The sequence below is a fragment of the Solanum verrucosum genome, unplaced genomic scaffold (assembly GCF_900185275.1).
Source record: "Solanum verrucosum unplaced genomic scaffold, falcon-dt-bn FXZP01000051.1, whole genome shotgun sequence".
Classification (NCBI taxonomy): domain Eukaryota; kingdom Viridiplantae; phylum Streptophyta; class Magnoliopsida; order Solanales; family Solanaceae; genus Solanum; species Solanum verrucosum.
In genome coordinates, this window is record NW_026020110.1 from 2,051,325 (window position 1) to 2,073,112 (window position 21,788).

At 34.3% G+C, this 21,788-nt stretch overlaps 2 protein-coding genes across 2 annotated transcripts; one reads left to right on the plus strand and one right to left on the minus strand.

The window, feature by feature from the left end:
• The first annotated feature begins 6,186 nt into the window (after positions 1 to 6,186).
• LOC125825367 (uncharacterized) lies at positions 6,187 to 7,104 on the plus strand. Its single transcript, XM_049504708.1, has one exon. The coding sequence runs from the start codon at positions 6,187 to 6,189 to the stop codon at positions 7,102 to 7,104; it is 918 nt and encodes a 305-aa protein (XP_049360665.1).
• A 13,016-nt stretch (positions 7,105 to 20,120) lies between these two features.
• Positions 20,121 to 21,167, minus strand: LOC125825391 (putative RING-H2 finger protein ATL12). Its single transcript, XM_049504737.1, has one exon. It carries the CDS (start codon positions 21,165 to 21,167, stop codon positions 20,121 to 20,123), a length of 1,047 nt encoding a protein of 348 aa, XP_049360694.1.
• Between the last annotated feature and the right edge of the window lie 621 nt (positions 21,168 to 21,788).

Consider the following 21,788-nt stretch of genomic DNA (forward strand, 5'->3'; position numbering starts at 1 on the left):
AAATATGAATCAATAGTAAATATAATGTGTTGGATAAAGCGAATTACAAGTATGTTTAGATTGACTTATTTTATGTGTTTTTAAATAAAAAAAGAAGTTTATAAGCAGTTTTGCCAACTTATTACTTATAGAATAATGTTAACAATTTATATAATAATTGCCTCAGCTAAAAGATTTTAGACCTTTAATTTAAATTTCGCTTTAGGCCTTCAAATATGTTGAGCCGCCCCTGGTCCCAAGCGAACCTTTGGCCTTGTTGACTACTGAACAGAATACTAAACATACATACAAAAGCTTTAAAAGTAAAGGAAACATGTAAAACACTTAAGGTTCCTTTATACTGGAAGTCGGTAAACCATCTCTGAGATCATGGATAGTAAATATGTGTGAACATCAAAATACTGAATACTGAACTGACTCACTAAATTGTCTATCTATGAAGTCTTTACTAACTGAATATAGGTGTCGAAACAAAACCCATAGCTACCTAAATAAGAAACTAAATGTATATTAATACTGAAAAATAACTAAATGGAATCCTACTAAAGAAAGGAGCTCTCACCAAAGCTGAGAAAGTGATGATCTCAACGAAACATCTGTTAACAATACTGAATATATGTATCTGCATCATAAAATGATGCAATGTTTGAAGACGTAAATACATGAAATTTACAATATGTAATAAGGCTAAATAAAATAATCATGACTAAAATTAACTACATAAGATGAAAGGAAATTAAAATACTCAACTAAAAATAAAGCATGTAAATGTAGTGGAAACAAGAAAAGCTTTACAGCTGAGATACGTAATAGAAGTACTAAAATAGTATACTTTTTTCTTTTCTTGGAGAGTTTCTCTAACCGGAAATCATCACTATGTGCCTCGTGATGATACAACGTATTGCCCCACGTTGTCAAAGCCATTTAATACTTTTCCAAGGTAGGGTACGATACTAAACTTATGGATCCATATCTAAGCTCTTACTAGGAGCTATGTGTGGAGTCGTCTAAACCAATGTCACGATTTTATCTTATGTTGGCTACACAGTTTATGGGATTTTAGGATTATCTTAACCCTTATGAAACTCGATGCTCAATACTACTCCAAAACACTGCAATAAGGCTCAATACTATGTAAAATTCTATTTTAGGAAAAAGGGTTCCACTTTAGGAAAAAATCTGATAATCTTGTGCTTTCTCTATAATTGACTGGAACTTATTTCTAGAATTGTTTATGCTTTTTTGAACTAGTCATGATTATACTATGAAAATAAAGCATTTGGAACGTTTAGTGTTCCCTTAAAACTCTTCCTAGATGATAGCTCAAATATTTGAAACATACATTGAGTTTGAAAATAATGCATGAAAGAAAATGTACAAAAACTTTCAAACAATTCTTTGTTAATTAGGGTCTATGGATGAAAAAGGCATGAACAATAATAGAGGACCATAAATACATGAAGAAATACAATTACAATGATAAGAATAAGATAGCAATGATACAAAAGTAAGAACAAGTTGAAGTTTATGAACTAGGGGAAAAAACACTAAATTTAATCTCATTAACTGAATTGTAGATGTAGGGTGTGAGGACAAACTTAGTCCATCACTATGAATAATCTTACATATCTGGAAGAACAAGGTTCTAGAAGATGCTTGAAACCCTAGTTTTTTCCTCTTGATTCTTTGCTCTAAGCCTTGGGAATAATTATGAGAGTGTTTTGAATGTACATAACTGTTTAGGACCTTAATTAGGTGCAGAACCGTAGGGGTTTAGGCTTATAAAAGATGGAAAAAGACCATATTAACCCTTCGTAAAAACTGATTGAGCCATCTACGAGGGTCATCTATGATCTGTAGAAACTTCTATGTGTCGTAGGAGCCTCTGGTAGAAGGCAGGCTAAATTCTAGGGCTTCTGATGTTGGGATCCATGGATCCTTTTACAGCCCATAAAAACTACTATGGGTCATCCAGTTCGTCTGTATAAATTATACTGAGGAAAGGTTTCAGGACTTTGACCTACTAACCAATCTAAAGTCCGTAGGATGGTCTACAACCCGTAGACCTGACTCGTCCTGCTTACTTGAAAATGCCAAGTTTCAGGAATTTCTTATAAGGGTTGTTCTACAGTTCATAAACACTTTTACCACCCGTATATTGGTCGGTGAAACTCAAGTAAAAAAAATTAGTTTCAGAAGTCTGATTTCCACGAGCCCATCTACAGTCAGTGATTACTTTTATGGGTCGTGGTTGCTGTTTGTAAAAACCAGACTTCAGCAAAGTTGAATTCTTTTCTATGCTTTCCTAGTTCATTTAGAGATAGGATTTTTGGTGTGTTACGATAACTCTCTCTTGGGATCATTCATCCTCAAATGATGACCAAGCTAGGAAATTATGCAAGACACGAATACAATGCAAAGATTGAAATGCACTAACAAACATTGGAACTAAAACATTCAAACACACAAATAGATGTTGAATATGAATTATGGAAAGGATTAATACCTTCATTGCCATCACTAGGAGGAATGAAAAGATAAGGGTATCTAGCCTTCATATCCTCTTCGGCTTCCCATGTGGCCTTCTCAACAAACTGATTTTTTCATAGAACTTTGTCTAATACAACCTCTTTGGTCCTCAATTTGCGAGCCTGACAATCAAGAATCTGAACTAGGATATCTTCATAGGACAAGCTATCCTTCACACTAATACTCTTTGTGGGTACAACGAGGGAAGGATCCCACAAACACTTCTTAAATGGAGATATGAAATATTGGATAGACCGCTGCTAATTCTGGTGATAGATCCAACTCATAAGCTACATTACCAACCCTTTTTTAAATTCAATAGAGATCACTATAACGGGGACTAGGCTTCTCTTTCCTCCCAAAACACATGACACCCTTTATGGGTGAAACCTTCAAGTAGGCTCAATCATTCACCTCAAATTCTAAGGCTTTTCTCCTAATATCAGTATAGGACTTTTGACGACTTTGTGCGGTATTCAACCTTCCATGGATAATCTTAACCTTCTCCATATCCTATTGAACCAAATTTGGCTTTATAAACTTAGCTTCACCAACCTCAAACCAAACAATTAGAGATGTACATCTTCCCCCATAAAGATCCATTTGAGTGCTGGAGTGATAACTATTATTGTACCCAAACTCTTTGACAGGCAAGTGGTCATCCCAGTTTCCTTTGAAGTTAATAACACAATCCCTCAACATGTCCTCTAGAGTCTGGATCATATGTTATGCATGACCATCTGTTTGAGGATGAAAAATGGTACTAAGATTCACCTTCTAACCCAAGCCTTTCTGAAATGACTTCCAAAATTGGGCAGTGAACTGAGGTCCCTATTTGAAATGATGGAAAACGAAACTCCATGAAGTTTGACTATCTTACGGATATAAAATCTAGTGTAGTCCTCTGGTGAATCATTAGTCTTTACTAGCAAGAAATGGGTTGATTTCTTAGTCATCTGATCTACAATCACCCAAATCGAATCATGATGCAAGCGAGATCACAGTAAGCAGTAATGAAATTCATATTGACAATCACCCATTTTCACTTTTGGAAAGCTATGTTCCGAGCCATGCCACATGGCCTCTAGTGCTCAACCTTGACTTATTGACAATTTAGGCACTTAGAAACAAAATTTGCAGTATCTATTTTCATGTTGTTCCACTAGTAGGCCTCTCTCAAGTCATGGTACATCTTGGTGGAACCGGAATAAATTGAATATCTAGAACTATGAGCCTCTACCATGATCCTATCTCGAAGACCATCCACTTCTGAAACACATAATCTGTCTTTGTATCTCTACACACCATCTCCCTCTTGTTTGAAAAGCATTACCTTCTACGTGTGAATTTCACCCTTTAACTGAAGTAGGGTAGGATCTTTGTCCTACTTCTCCTTTACTTCCACCACTAGAAATGATTCAGCCTCATTCTGAACAATAACGCCACCTTCTTCTGAGTCCACAAGATAGATTCCCAACCGTTCAAGTTTATGCACTTCCTTAGCCAACTCTTTCTTTCCTTCCTCAACATGAGTGGTACTCTTCATCGATAATATGCTAAGAACATCAGCAAGAACATTAACCTTACCCGGGTGGTAGAGGATACTCATGTCATCATCCTTAAGCAGTTCCAATCATCTTCTATGTGTAAGGTTCAACTCTTTGTGACTGAAATCATATTAGAGACTCTTGTGATTGATGGACACATCCACATGCAATCCATATAGGTAATGACGTCATAACTTCAATGCAAACACCACTACGGCCAACTCAAGATCATGAGTCGAATAATTCCTCTCGTGGATTTTAAGTTATTGAAAAGCATAGGCTATAACATTATCGTTATGCATCAGCACACAACCAAGTCCCACTCTGGACCCATCATAATACAAAACAAAACCTTATGCACCCTCTGGTATATAAGTTCTTGGTGATTTTGAAGAAAAAAGCTCAGATTACATGGAGAATTTGAAGAAAAAATCACAGGTATATAAGTTTCCTATGGATTTTTCTGCCACACAAAATCCATTGGAAATTCCAAGGTAAATAACTCGGGGATTTTTCTAATACTTGCAGAATTTTTTTGCAAAACATATTAATAATTCACGGGAAAATTTTGGTAAAAAAATCGTGTAAAATGAATTTCCTTGCGGACTTTTGGCAAGTAAGTTCGCATGAAAAAAATCGCAAGAAATTTCTAGAAAAAATTATGAAAATAGATTAATTATTTTAATTTATCCACATTTATTTTGTCGCATTAAATTGTTTTAATTTAAAGAATCCATATATTTGTTTGATCACAATATATTTTATATCTAGATATTTATTTAATTTTATATATCTATCTTTAGTGTTCTGGTTGAAGACGCAAACATTTTCATAGTCCCCAATTAATTCAACCAACCCCCCACCCTTAACCGACCTTTGTTTGCAATGTTTAAACTCGTGGTACTCCCGTGCTTGTCATCCATTCATCCATAGTTACTCCTTACAACTCCCAAAATTCTTATTGCTTTTGTTCAATGTGGTGGTACAAGGAGCAACTACATGATGTGTTCCTATTTTCTTAGTTTATCGATTATATAAAAGGTATATTCTCATTTTTACTTGTTAATTTTAGAATTGTACGAAATGTTTTCCTTCATATTTTACCCTTAATATTAATTAGTTATTCTGCAAATTATTTTTTAAAATCTAAAATTAAACATCAATTAATATGTATATTATAATAAAATACTTATATCCATAGTTAATTTTAAGGGGCATGCAAAGTTCAAAATGGACAAGTAAAGTGAATGAAAAGAGTATATACTTTTTGGAGATAATTATACTAAACACTCCTATAATATAATTTAATTTTGAATACACCTAATGTATTTTAAAATTACCTAAAATCTTTTGAATTACGCTAATATCTCATGTGAGGTATATACATAATTAAGTATATTAAAATAGATAAATTAAAATTATTATGTGTTTCTTCGGAAAAAAGAAGAAGATATAGTGTACGTAGACCTTACCCCTATCTTGAGATAAAAAATATATATTTTTGATAAACTTTCGGCTCAAGAAAAAAAAAATTATAAAATAATATGATTAAATTTTAAAAATAGGTTATATACTTAAAGTTCAAAAACATTATTACTAATAGTTGTTATATCTTATTAAAGTATTTTGTGGTACTTAATTAAATAATTATACTTTGACGTATTTAGTGGCAGATATATACCTCAAAGGTTTAAGTACGAAATTTCAAATATTATAGTGTTTGATTTTAACTAAAAACCATAAGTATCACTTGAAATGTTTACAAATTGTTGAAAATATGTCTCAGGATATTGCAGAAATAAAACAGTTAGCTATTTTTAGGGTTTTTAAATTATGTTATTAGAGTCCTATTTGACTTATATTTAGGAGTTAGTTCTTTTTATTTGTTATTTGAATTAAACTGATAATTTAGTATCTTATTTTTCTATTTTTAGTTAGGAATTATATCTATAAATGCAAGTCTATGGATTATTAATAAAATAATTCCCTTTGATAATACGGCAGTATTTTTTCTCTCAAAGTCTTTCTCTGTTATTTTCTTAATTTCTTTATTAAAAAAACCAACAATTGGTATCAGAGCCTTCTTCTTGAGGGACCTGTGAGTAGAAAAATGGATTCTGAAAATAGTTTTTCACGAATTGCTCCTCCTATTTTTTATGGTGAGAATTATCAACTATGGGCGGTAAGAATGGAGACCTACTTGAAGGCTCTTGATCTTTGGGAAGCCGTGGAAGAGGATTATGAAATTAATCCGCTGCCAAATAATTCCACCGTGGCCCAGATCAAGAGTCAGAAGGAAAAGAAAACCATTAAGTCGAAGGCAAAAGCAACTTTGTTTGCTGTTGTTTCGACAACTGTTTTCACGAAAATCATGACTCTCACATCACCAAAAGATATTTGCAATTATCTGAAGAAAGAATATGTTGGAGATGAAAGAATACGAGGAATGAAGGTATTAAATTTAATGAGGGAATTCGAATTGCAGAGAATGAAAGAGTCAGAAACAGTTAAGGAATATTCTGACAGATTGCTTGGTATTGTCAACAAGGTAAGATTACTAGGCACTGAATTTAAAGATACAAGAATTGTTGAAAAAGTTCTTGTTACAGTACCCGAAAGATATGAAGCATGTATAACTACCTTGGAAAACACACAAGATCTGTCCAAAATTACCTTGGCAGAATTGTTAAATTCTTTGCAGGTTCAGGAACAAAGGAGACTTATGAGGCAAAATGACATGGTTGAAGGAGCATTAGTAGCCAGCCACAAAACTCAAAGCAAGGGTAAATTTTTGAAAAATTACCCACCTTGTCAGCACTGTGGAAAAAATAGGCATCCTCCATATAAATGTTGGAAAAGACTAGATGCACAATGCAAGAACTGCAAACAACTTGGTCATGAAGCTGTGATTTGCAAAAGCAAATTTCAAACAGATGAAACAGTTGCCCAAGTCACTACTGAAGAAGAAGAAGAAGACCACTTATTTGTGGCACATGTTTTTCAACCAAAAAATCTTATTTTTGGATGATTGATAGTGATTGTACAAACCACATGACATATGAAAGAAATCTTTTTAAAGAGTTCATTCCTATGGAAAATAAGAAAGTCAGAATTGGAAATGGTGATTGTATTCCTGCAAAAGGAAAAGGGTCTATTTCAATTAAAATAAATTCAGGTACAAAAATAATTTCAGTTGTTCTTTATATGCCTGATATTGATAAAAGTTTGTTTAGTGTTGGTCAGTTAATAGAAAAAGGATTTAAATTATTATTTGGAGACAAATATTGTCGAATCTTTGATTCTACTAAGCAAGAGATTTTACAAGATGAAATGAGAGGTAAGAGCTTCTCATTTAATCCAACAGATAATGCACAGAAGTCTTGCAAGACAAATGATGAATTAGCAGATTTGTTCACAAGGTCAATTTCAGATGAGACTATAATCTACAATTCCTGATCCAAGAAGGAGTGTTTAAATATGTCTCACGATATTGCACAAATAAAACAGTTAGCTATTTTTAGGGTTTTCAAATTATGTTATTAGAGTCCTATTTGACTTATATTTAGGAGTTAGTTCTTTTTATTTGTTATTTGAATTAAACTGATAACTTAGTATCTTATTTTTCTATTTTTAGTTAGGAATTATATCTATAAATGCAAGTCTCTGAATTATTAATAAAATAATTCCCTTTGATAATACTGCAGTATTTTTTCTCTCAAAGTCTTTCTCTGTTATTTTCTTAATTTCTTTATTAAAAAAACCAACACAAATAAATATATGTATGTAAAATTCAATAATCAAATTTAAATCATTTTAATACATGTAAGAATAAAATAGTTTATAATTAAGAATTTAAGATAATACAATGATTTTTTTCGCTTTTCCGCCAAACATAATTTTTTTATGTATTGAAGCCTGAAAGAACCACTTAAAACTTCACGTTAATAGTAAGTAAATATTTTTCTCTACTTACCTAGGACAAAATTTAACTACAATTAAAATTTAAATAAGTTGATAAATATGAAAGACATTGCCATCAATAATTAAATTAATTGAATATAATGAGTTTATTAATAATCTTTTCAAAATTATTGCTTAAATCACAATAAAAGAATTTATAGGTAAATTTACTAAGGTGGAAATTCCCACGTATATGCTACTATGCTAGTATATCGTAGGTACCAAATGATAATGCAAAATTAATTATTTTCCATAGGTACCTTCTTTTTTTAATAAAAATTTTAAGAACCAAGGGGTCTTTTGAGAGAAAAAGAATTATCTTCTTTATAAAAAATAAAATAAAATAAAAAGAATCTGAGGAGCTCATTTTTTTTCATTTTCATCCTTCTATTTCATTTTATTTTAGTACATATTTATTTGTGTTTCCAAACTTCAAGTAATTCCCCATATATTTATATCCCCAAGTAAATTCCCATAAACTAATCCCCAAGTAAAATTGTATATATTAAATTTCAAGGTAAATTTCCGGGTAAGTCTATCCATTTGTAAATTCCCATCAAAATTCAAATAATTTCAACTAAAACCGCAAATATCTAAATTGTAAGTAAATCTCAATGTACATATATCCCCAAGTAAATTTCCATCAAATAATTCCAAGTAAATTCACATATATTTAAATAACGGATAAATTCATATGTACACATATTCCTTGGTAAATCCCCATCAAATAATCCAAAGTAAATTCGTATGTATCAAATTCTAAGGTAAATTCTCACATATGTATATCCCCAAGTAAATTCCCATGAAATAATTCCCAACCATATCCATAAGTATGTTTTCATGCGGATTTTTCTTCAAATACCGAAGGGATTATTTTTTCGATTTTCTTGTCATTATACATAATAATTTACATGTGAAAATATTACCTGCAAACATCTTTTACAGAATATTTTTGCACATAATCCTGATAAGTTTGCTGGGGAAACCAATCCGCATGTAAAAATTGTCAATCTATACATTTTTAGTATTTTCGCATGAAAATATGTAGGTAATATCTGTGGGGAAAAATATATCCTAGGTAAAATCCCCTAGTGACTAACTCTTTTCTAGTAGTGAGCAGAAATCAAGCGAGTTTTCAATTCTTGAAAGCTTCTCTCACAAGAAGATATTACACGAAAAGCCTTCCACAAACCTTCTATATCAACTAGAACTCCTTATATCTGTTGGGGAAGTGAGTCTGGGCCAGTTCTTTACTGCCTCTATTTTCTACGAGTCAACCTAGATACCTTTGTTGGATACAATATAAACTAGAAATGCCACAGACTTTAACCGAAACTCACACTTTGAAAACTTGGCGAAAAACTCACAATCATTGAGAGTCTGGAGGACTATTCTGAGGTGACTGAGATGATCCACCTTACTTCTAGAGTAGAGTAGGATATCATTGATAAACCCAGTAACAAACATATTTAAGTACTGCTTGAATACTCTGTTCATGAGATCCATAAAACATGCAGGAGCGTTATTCAAACAAAAGGACATAACAAGGAACTCAAAGTGACTATAACGGGTCGTGAAGGTTGTTTTAGGTATGTCACTTTCTCTAACTTTCAACTGATGATAACCAGATCTAAGGTCTATCTTAGGGAAATAAGTGACACCCTAAAGTTGGTCGAACAAGTAATCAATTTGAGGAAGAGGATATTTATTCTTTATGGTGACTTTGTTCAACTGGCGATAGTCGATACACATCCTAAGAAAATCATCTTTCTTTTGCACGAAAAAGACAGGAGTTCCCTATGGTGAGACACTAGGTTTGATGAAAACCTTATCTAAGAGGTCTTTCACCAACTCTTTCAAATCGCTAGGAGTCATTCTATATGGTGGGATAGATATGGGTTGAGTATCAAGGAGGATGTCAATTCCAAAGTCTATATCCTTATCAGGAGAAACTCCGAGAAACTCTTTCACAACAAGGACTGACTGAAAGAGTGGTGTCTCAACACTAGATTCTTTAACTCTAACTATGTGATAGATATACATCACTTGAAGACTAAATTTCTAGTCTTAAGGTATGAAATATAATGACCCTTAGGCACTATTGGACTACCCTTCCACTCTAAGACTGGTTCCTTGGGAAAATAAAACTTGACTCTTCGAGTTCTACAATCAACTAAGGCAAAACAAGCATATAGTCAATTTATGCCTAGAATAACGTCAAAGTCATTTGTGTTATATTTGTGATGAATTCATATGGTGCAATTTTTGTAGACTCTCTTAGCTAAAATAGACTCACCAACAGAAGTAGAAATAGTGAACGTCTCTCGAAGTCATTTAGGGAAAATCCCAAACTTAATGACAGTGTAAGGAGTCACAGAAGATAAACTAGCACCTGGATCAAGTAAGGAATAAACATCTAAGGAGAAAACTTTTAACATACCAATGACGAGGTTTGGAGAGTCTTCATAGTCATGGCGATCAAATATAGCATACAAGAAATTTGAACCTCCATCTACCCCAGATGTAGTTCCCTTTCAGGAGACCCTACATGTTGAAGTTGGTGATGAAGACTAGGCCCTAGTGCCCTCCATTATCTTGCTTCCACATAGGTCAGTCTCTCAAAAAGTGACCCAATTGATCATAATTGTAGCACCCACTTGTGCCATCCTAACACTCCCCTTGATAGAGCGTAACACACTTGCCACACTATGGGTTTCGTGTATATCTCTATGTCATACTACCTTGCAACTGAGAATTCTGACTAGTCTAAAACATCTATTCATTCTTATTCCCCGGTGCAGGTGAACTTTCTGAAGATGATGCATCCCAGATAATCTCTTTGGATGAAGGACTTATTACCATCTCCACTCCTATATTCATGTCGACTTCACTATCTTTCTTTGGGTTTCTTTCCTATACCTATTCTTATCTTCTTCAACCTGCTGAGCATATATCATAAGTCTAGAAATATCCATATTAGAAATCAATAAGGTAGCATTGCATTCCTTCATCACATGTTTTTCCAACCCAGAGACAAACTTCCTCATCCTAAATCTCATATCTGGAACCATCTCTAGAGCATATATATAGCGGAATAGTTGAATGAACTTGATTCCATACTCATTCACACTCATTCTGCCTTTGTTTCAAATTCACAACCTCTTCCACCTTCCCCTCTCTTAGCTCTTTGGGAAAGAAATGGTCCAGGAATGCCTCCTCAAAATTCGTGCTAACTTTTAACGCTTGGACTCCAATTTTTAACTCATGCTTATTTATAGCACAACTTCAATTTTCAACTTAGATCTACCTTTAATGATTGCAATAAATAGTGATGAAAATTATGTGTAGGAGAATAAGATTGTTTTGCGAGAAAATTCAAGCTAATGGAAGTTTTCCTTTAATTTTCTACTCTATTTAGTATCTACCATATTTGTGTTTTAATTCAAAAATATTTTCCTGGTAAAAAGGGATTATCTCATATCTATCTTTTTCTTTGAGGAAAACTCTTGGATTTATATAAATAGAAGATTTTTCTTCTCATATACAACATAATAACATCAACAATTTAGTCATCAAAGAGTCTAGTTTAGAGAGAGATTACTCTCTCAGTAGGCTTCATGTATTTTTATTAATTTTCATATATTTAGGTCAATTGACCAAATAATATCATAGCATTATGTGTCTTTAGTATATTTTTCTTTTATTTTTTATTTATCCTCATTCAATTTATGCAATTATTAACTTATGAATTATGCTTGGTGTCTTATTATTTTCTACCCCAACATCAATTACTTATAAAACAAAGTACATCATAAAAAAAGAAGAAAAAGGCTGTCACGGGCTAATTATAAAATTACGTAAGCAATAATTCATTGGTTATTATTTTTGGAACAATAAGTGTGGATTAGAAAAAAAAAACAAGGAAATAGGGATGTGATTGGTATAAAAAAAATATTTTCATAAAAATTAAATAATTTTCTTACTTATTTTTTGGTGCTGTATCAACAAGAAGAAAACATTATTGCAAGAGTATTTAGGTATAATTTGGACAACTACTATCTCATTGGACCAAATCCCCCTTTAATACGAAATTGAACCCTTGACCTGACCTGAGACACGACACTACTATCATTTGAGGAGGCACTCCTAGATCATTTCTTTCCACAAGAGTTAAGAGAAGCTAAAGTGGAGGAGTTCGTGAATTTGAAACAAGGGGAAATAAAGGTAAAATAATATAGTCTAAAATTTGTGTACCTATCATGTTATGCTCCAGAGATGATTCTGAATATGAGGTCTAAGATGAGGAAGTTTGTCTCTAGATTGAGTAAGTATGTGAAGAAGGAGTGCAAAGTTGCCCTATTGATCAATAATATGGACATATCCAGGATCATGGTATATGCCCAACAGGTTGAGGAATACAAGCAGAGGGATAGGGAAGAGTATCAGAACAAGAGGAAGACAACATGTCATGATTCCAGTCAGCAGAGGAGTGGAAATGACAATAAGGCCTTCTTCCAAAAAAGTTCATATGTACCTACTCCATCGTCGGCTAGTAAACCTACACCAAGGAAAAAAATTATTAGAGGTTTCAGAATACTAAAAATTTTAGAGCTCAGGGCTCTCAGTCTCAAGGCAGTGCGACATAAGGATCTACTTGAAACCCACCTTGTGGTAAGTGTGGTAGGCCCCATCTGGGGAGTGTCGTGACGAAACCAATGGTTGTTATAAGTGTGGACAGATGGGCCACTTACTAAGAGACTGTCGAATGGGAAGTCAAGGTAATGGGGGGGAATAAGGCTCATTCTTCTTCAGCGGCTCCATCAAATAAGGTTGCCTAAAAGGGTGCTACATCAGGGACATGTAAAGGTTCAAACCATCTGTATACTATATCTAGTCGCCACGATTAGGAGAACTCACCAAACATCTTCACTGGTATGCTTAAAGTCTTTTCTATTGTTGTTGATGCCTTACTTGATCCGGGTGCTAGTTTGTCTTTGGTGACTCCTTATGTAGCCATGAAGTTTGTGACTTGTTCCGAACGAATTCTTGAGTCTTTCAGTGCTCTACTCCTGTTGGTTAGTCTATTCTATCAAAGAGAGACTATAGAAATTGCACTATCTCTATCCATCATAAAGACACCATAGCTGACCTAGTTGAGTTTGATATGGTAGATTTTGATGTCATTCTAGGAATGGACTAGCTAAATACTTATTATACCTCTGTCGATTGTAGGACCCGAATAGTCAAGTTTCAGTTTCCTAATGAGCCAGTCTTAGAGTGGAAAGGTAGTCCAATAGTGCCTAAGGTTTGTTTCATCTCATACCGTAAGGCTAGAAAGTTAGTTTCTAATATCTATCACATAGTTAGAGTTAAAGACTCTAGTGTTAAGACACCACCCCTCCAGTCACTTCCAGTTGCAAATAAGTTTCCAGAAGTCTTTCACAACAATCTTCTCAGAGTCCCACCCAATAGAAAGATAGACTTTGGAATTAACGTCCTTCCGGATACCCAACCCATCTCTATTCCAAAAAATAGAATGGCTCTAGGTGAGTTTAATTTTTTTAAAGACCTCATTGATAAAGGTTTCTTCAGACCGAGTGTCTCATGTTATGGCGCTCTCATCCTATTTGTGTGAAAGAAAGATGGTTCTCTTAGAATGTGTATTGACTACCATCAGTTGAACAAGGTCATTGTAAATAATAAGTACCCTTTCCCTAGAATCAATGACCTATTCAGCCAACTTCAGGGTGCCACTTTTTTCTCAATGATAGACCTCAATTCTGGCAATCATTAGTTGAAAGTGAAAGAAAGTGACATCACAAAGACAACTTTCAGGACTTGTTATAGTCATTGTGAGTTCATTGTCATGTCCTTTAGTTTGACTAACGCTCCTACAACATTCATGGATCTCATGAATAGAATATTTAAGTAATGCCAAGATATTTGTGTTATCATTTTCATCGATGACATTCTAATCTACTCTAAAAATGAAATGGATCATGTTGTTCATCTCAGAATAGTCCTCTAGACTCTAAAAATCGTGAGTTATTTGCCAATTTTTCAAAGTATGATGTTGGCTAGGATCTGCAGCATTGTTAGGCTACATTATGTCCGGTGAAGGTATACGAGTTGATTCGCTAGAAAATAGAGGCAGTGAAGAGTTGGCCCAGACTACATCCCCAACTAGCAAGGAGTTTCTTGGGTTTGGCAGGTTATTACATAATAGTTGTAGAAGGGTTTTCATCTATTTCGTCCCCAATGACTATGTTGACCCAGAAGAAGCCAAAGTTTTAATGGTCTTAAGCTTGTGAGAAAAACTTTCAGAATTTGAAAAGTTGATTGACTACAGCTTCAGTATTGACTCTACTAGAATGTACAAAGGGTTTTGTTGTATATTGCAATGCATACAGAGTTGGACTTGGTTGTGTACTGATGCAGAATGGTAAGGTTATAGCCTATGTATCTAGGCACCTAAAAATCCATGAAAGGAATTATCTGACTCGTGATCTAGAGTTGGCGGCAGTAGTGTTTGCTTTACATATATGTCGCTAGTATATATATGGCGTATATGCGGATGTGTTTACCAACCACAAGAGCCTTTAGTATGTTTTCAGTCAAAAGGAGTTGAATCTCAGATAGAGATGGTGGCTAGAGTTGCTTAAGGACTATGATATGAGTATTATTTATCACTCAGGTAAGGCTAATGTTGTTGTTGATGCTCTTAACAGATTATGCATAGACAGTACTGCTAATGTTGAGGAAGAAAAAAAAGAGTTGGCTAAATAAGTGCACAAACTTGCACGTTTGGGAGTCCACCTTGTAGACTCCAATGAAGGAGTTATTGTGCTGAATGGGGTTGAATCATCTTTGGTGGCGGAAGTGAAGGAAAATCAAGACAATGGCCCTATCCAACTTGAGTTCAAGGAAAATATTCATAAGAAAAAAGTGATGGCTTTTGAACAAGAGGGAGATAGTGTATTAAGGCATTAAGGTAGGTTATGTGTTCTAAGTGTTGATGGTATCCAAGATAGGATCATGGAAAAGGCCTATAGTTCTAGGCATTTGATTCATCCAGTTTCCACCAAAATGTACCATAACTTGAGAAAAGTCTATTGGTGGAATAACATGAAAAGAAGTATTGCAGAGTTCACTGCTAAGTGCCTGAATTGCCTGCAAGTCAAGGTTGAGAACCATAGGCCATGTGGTGTGGCTTAGAACATAGCTCTTTAAGAGTGGAAATGAGAGATGATCAATATGGACTTTATTATTGGGTTACCACGATCTCACCAACAACATGACTCAATTTGGATGATTGTAGATCGGATGACTAAATCAACCCACTTCTTGCCGGTAAAGACAACTTATTCAGCAGAGGACTAAGAGAGATTGTACATTTATGACATAGTTCGACTTCATGGAGTTCCATTGTCCATCATTTCATATAGGGGAGGTCAGTTCACCGCTCAGTTTTAAAAGTCATTTCAGAAATGTTTGGGTTCAAAGCTAAATCTTAGTACCACTTTTCATCCTTAAACAGATGGTCAGGCAGAGTGTACAATTGGGACTCTTGAATATATGTTGAGGGCTTGTGTCATTGACTTCAAGGGAAATTTAGATGACCATTTGCCTCTCATAGAGTTTACGTACAATAATAGTTATCATTCTATCATTTAGATGGATCCTTCTTGAGGCTCTTTATGGATGTAGGTTTATATCTCTAAAGGTTGGTTTGAAGTTGGTGAAGCTGAGTTGATAGAGCCATACTTGGTTCATCAGACTATGTAAAAGGTGAAGATCATCCAATAAGGGTTGAAAATAGCAGAGTCATCAAAAGTCCAATATTGATGCTAGGGGAAGAGATTTGGAGTTCAAAGTGAATGATTGGGTCTATTTGAAGGTTTCATCGATGAAGGGTGTTATGGTTTGGGAATAAAGTGAAGCTCAGTCTTTGATATATTGGTTCCTACTATATATCAAAGAAGGTTGGTAATGTAGCTTATGAGTTATATCTACCATTAGAGTTAGCGGTTTTCCATCCAGTATTCCATATCTCCATGCTTAAAAAGTTCTTGGTTGATCATTCACTCGTTGTGCCCACAAAAAGTGTTGGTGTGGAAGACAACTTGTCCTACGGAGAGATCCCAGTTTAGCTTCTTGATTGTCAGGTTCGCAAGTTGAGGACCAGAGAGGTTGCATCAGTCAAAGTATTATGGAGGAATTAGTTTATTGAAGAGTCTACATGGGAAGCCGAAGAGGATATGAAAACAAGATACCTCGTATCTTTCCCTCTAGTCCAATTTAAGTTTGAGGTATTAGTTCCTCATATGTACTCTTTTGAATTTATGCATTTCAACTATATATTCTCATGTTTTCCTATGCATGTATATTTATGAAATCAGTTTTAGACTTCATTTTTTAGCCCAGAGTCTATCGCTGCTCAGTTTTATGCATTTTTGTGTGTTTTGCAATCATGTTGGGCTGTTAGATCTTTCCCTACTCCAATCATGCTTAGTTGAATCTCATTGAAGAACAAATATTCCTAAAGTCAAATATTGTAACACCTCAAAAGTGTAAAAATTAGTTTAGGTGCAAAAGTTATTGGTGTAGTACTTCACGAGGGCATTGTACGGACCGTCAATGGATGTACAACTTGTGTATATGCCTAGTGATTGACACTTAGAATGGGAGAATATTGGTTCAGTATTTATGAGTTGATTTTATGATTCGTGGTTAGGTGTACGGGTCGTGGAAATGGCTCATAGACTTGAGTTCAGAAAGTTGGAGAATTGTAAAGTCTTTGACCCATTTTTTACAATCCAACAGGACAATTCATTGTTGGGAAGACAGGTCGTATATGGGTCTTGTAGAAGTAGTCTTCAGACTTAGTGATTTCAGTACCTTGGGTCTACAGATGGCATTGTACGGATCATACAATGGACCAAAACTCATAGATGGTTGGTCGCGGTTACCCTTCAGGGATTTTTCAAACTCAATGTACGAATGGGTTCTACGACTCATTGATTGGACTACAGGTCGTGAAAGTGTTTCAAGGTTTCTTGTTAGAGACTTCAACTTTCTGTAAGGGTATCTACGAGTGGACAGTACGATCCATGGAAGTTTGTATGGACTGTAGATGGCCTCTCGTAAACGGTTCTTCCAGTTTTAAGTGGGGTTATTTTAGTCTTTTTCTAACCACTCTAAGACTAGACCCCGACGTTTTTACACTTAATTAAGGTTCTTTTCAGTTTAGTTCGACCCTAACATTCCCATAATCATTCTCAAGCCTTGGAGCACGGATCTAAGAGGAGAAATCTAGGGTTTCCAGCATCCTTTCAAGTTCTTCAAGAAACTTGTTCTTTCATGTATGTAAGGCTATTTGTAGTGATAGATTAAGTTCGTCCTCACGCCTTACATCAAAATTTAGTAAGTAAGAGTTAAATCTAGAGTTCTACTCAATGTTCCATGAATTATGAGTTCTGATTTCTTATTATTGAGATTATAGTACTTTATGCATTTTGGTTTTGAATTGTTGTTCATGCCTATTTGTTCACATGAATCTTATTTAGTTGAGAATTGTTGAAAGCTTTTCCATAACTATTTTCATGCATTGATTTTCGAATTAAAGTAAATTCAAGCATTTTAAGTGATCATTTGAGAAGAATTTTAAGGGGACATTAATAGTTCCAAATGCATTATTTTGTATTGAGAAAAGCATTGCTAATTTAAGAAGAGCATAAATAGTTTCAAAAGAAGTTCCAGTCAGTAAAGTAAATATTAGTTTTCCCAAAGAGGGCCTTTGAGTATTAACTCAACATAGTTATTATTATTATTATTATGAGCACTATGCATGTTTTGGGAGTAATATTGAGCATCAATTTGGGTAAGAGTTAATACAACTCAAATCCCATAAACAGTGTTGTTAGTGTAGATATGACTATGCCGTTAATTTGGGCAACTCCTAATAAGCCTCGTTAAGGGCTTTTTAGATGGATCCATAAGTTGAGTTTTTTGTCCTATGCTCAGGCAAAGTATATGATGGTTCTGGCAACATGGGCAAGACATTGTACACTCACAAGGCTCATAGTGATGGTTGTTGGTTAGAGAAACTCCCCAAGAAAAGTAAAGTATTATTTTAGAAATTGTTATGCATTATCTTATTCAAATGTAAATCTTTTCTCGTGTTATTACATTGTATGCTTTACTTTCAGTCAAGTTATTTCAGTATTCATTTAGTTCCTTTATTCAGTTCAGTTGTTATTTCATTGAGTCTTATTACATATCATATATTACATGTACTGACGTCATACGACATTGCATTATTTTATGATGCAGATACAAGTGTCTAGGATCAACAATAGGCGTTCCATTGAGATTACATATTCGTCAACTTTTGGTGAAACCTCCTTGCTTTCAGAGGACTCGAGTCTTCATACTTTATTAGTACTTTTAAGGTAGTTGTGGGTTTTGTCTCGGCACCTATCTTCAGTTAGTAGTGCTTCATGGATAGACAAGTTAGAGAGTTATTTTCAGACAATTTATGAGATTGAGCTTATTATTTTAAATGTTCATCAACTTAAGCTTTCGTATGCATGTGTTTGGTCTTTCACTAGGATGTCAGGCAGGCCAAGGATTCGCTTGAGGACCAGCAATATTCTTCGAGTATCGATCACGTACAGGGTGTAGGATCGGGGCATGACATCAAGTCTCATGACAGGTCTCAGATTGGGGTCATGAGCGTGTCTCGGGTCTCGAGTTGGGGTCAAGTAGGAAGTTAGGTCTCGAGTTAGGGTCGGGAGTCGTCATGTGTCTCAAGTCAAGTTCTTGGTCAGGGTCGGATGGTAAGGTTGAAGGAGAATTTTAAAAGATAATTTACTATTATGGACAGAGGTCATTATCCTTAAATTGGAAGAAAATGAGTCTATTTGGAAAACATTTTTCATAACATTTAAGCCACCAACAAATAAGAAAATCTTTCAAATGTTTTCTTTCCTGCCAAACACACCCTAAATAGCTTGTTATTTCGTAAAATGTGAAATGTTTTAAAACAAATTCACTTTACTAAAAGGACAACTATTTGGGAGAGGTGGTATTATAAGAGATTCAAACTTAAAAGATTCTCATTCCTCGATCATAAATAATAAATATTGGTTGGTTCACGAATTTCATAACCTCGAAACTATGGATTGATACACAGAACCAAGCGGAAACTATTGTCTAATGTTGTTTTCTTTATTTATTACTCGCTCTTTCTAATCATAGTTGTCCACTATATTATAAATAGTTATCCAACAATACTTGTCCAGTTTAGAAAATCAAGAGATAATATATTTTTTGTGTCTATTTTACCGTTGCTATTAAATACTATTGTTCATCTAATACATTTTTCAAAGCATTAAATTAAATAAAGTCAAAGAATAAAATAGTAATATTACCCCTATTATTTATTGTTTCTTAAGGGTTGTCAAATTAATAGTGGACAACTATCGTTGGACGGAGGAGTATCATATATACAACTACATGTTACAACTAAACACATCTTTTAAATTACCACTTTGCTTTCCTAGGATTGGCAGCTTAATTTACATGCAAATTGAGGCTGGTGAAACTTAAACAAAATTAACAAAGAAAGGAAAAAAATATATATAGTTACCATCAAGTCAGCCCTTTTGATACAATAAATGATATCCAACAATGCCCTGCATGTAGAACATGTTTTTGAATCATTAGATAGAAAGATTTTATCCTTTTTTATGATTCCCTCCATTGAAAACTAACATTCACCTACCATTTCTCCCTCACTAGAAAAAGAGAGGTAAAAAATCTCAAGAAAAATTCATTAACCAGATAAGAACAACAATCAGAATATATACAAGGACGCACCTAGCGGCCTATAGATATTGGTTTATGTGAATCCAGTAGCTTTTGTTAAGATTTACAAAAAAATTATAAATGCTTGGCTATGAGGCAATTAAAGCTAGATTATTGTTGGGAAACTGAATCAGGACAATCTTGCTATTATAATATGAAAAATATATATATATATATATGAAGTTTACCTCCATGTGCATGAGTGGAATTAATCTTCTATACATTTAGTGTTTGTGTTGTGTTTTCTGTTCTTTCCCTATTAGCAAACCACTTGACTGTTCTCCTTGCAATTGGAAGCCAAAGTTTCCTCCTCCTTTCATCCCGAACTGAAAGCTCTCGATTCCTGTTGTTGAATCTTGAATACACTATAATCTCTGACATGGATCTCTTCTCATCTGCAACAAGACATTTTGATTTGATTAATTTGCTATCAAACAATCTTTTCCTTTCCATTTCATCCTTGATATTGATCGATTGCTCTTCTTCTATCACTGTGGATTGCTCAGCATTTCTATCCATTGATGAGAATCTATTGCTTGTCATGCCATTAAGCATTTCTGAATTCAAGAATATCAGGTCTGAAGAAGTGACATTGCTCCATCGATTCTTGAACACAACATCTGATACTATGATCCTATGATTGAACCTGTGTAGTTCTTTTTCTAACTCTTCGGTTCCATTTTCCTCCCTTTCAATATAGATTTCCAAGTTTGATTCGTCATCTCTTACTAGCTCCTCAGACTGACTCCACAAGAATCTCAAACTATCTGAATATGTAAGCAATGAAAGGTCTTGACAACTTATCTTATGCCTGCAAAGAGGGCAGGTTGAATGTTTTTCCAGCCATTGATCAATACAGTTAATATGGAATGCATGTTTGCACATTGGAATCAATCTAAGAATTTCAATATCTTCAAATTTTGATAAACAAACACAACATTCAAGTCCTTGTTTTGATCCTCTCAGTAAAGAGAATCTGAAAAAAGGGAGTGATTCCACCACAGTTTTATCGATACCTGAGGAACGAGACACTGATCGAACAAGTCCTCCATCATCCTGAATATGAGAAGATGCCGTATGACAAAACTTGGCATAGAGGAGTAGAAGAAAAGTTAGTGAAAACATGATAAAGAGGACACCGATAACAACAGCAAGGCTTGGTTGAAAACTGCTAACAACATCTTGTGAAGAAGAAGACGTTCGCAAATCTTCAGCTTTTACATTCAATGAAAGAAGTAGTAACATTAAAATACTCTTGTGCATCTCTTTATTTGTTGTACATGTGTGAGGGGAAAGTTTTAAAATTTGGAATTATGTAAATAAAGTGATGGAAATGTGGGAAGGCTTAAACATGAACACATATATTCTTCTGCTAATAAAAGAATAATATCACCAGCAGCGGAGCCAAAAAATTTATTAAGGGTGTCCAAGAATAATGGTGCATGGATTTCAAAATAAAACAATAAGAGTGTCCAAGAATAATGGTGTGTCGACGTCAAAATAAAACAAACAAAAAAACTATTGTGCTATTTTGGGTTTGAATGTGAAACTCTTTCTTTCAAATGGATACTCATTACCACTGCGTCAAAGGCATAACTTTTGTCAAGGGGTGTCCAACTTTAAAGATATATCCATTGAATGTAGAATTTGACATATATGCACAAAATAATTTTTCGATGAAGGGTGTTCAGTTGGACATCCTGGGATGACTATAGCTACGGCCCTGAATATCACTATCTTTTACCTACTCAATTTTGACCACATCATCTCACTCATAGCTAGAGCACAACTAGCCAGGGGACAACTTTCTATATTATTTTCAGTATAATCCGAAAGACATTGACTCGACTAATTTAGATTTAATGGAATGTCGACGTTTTCTCA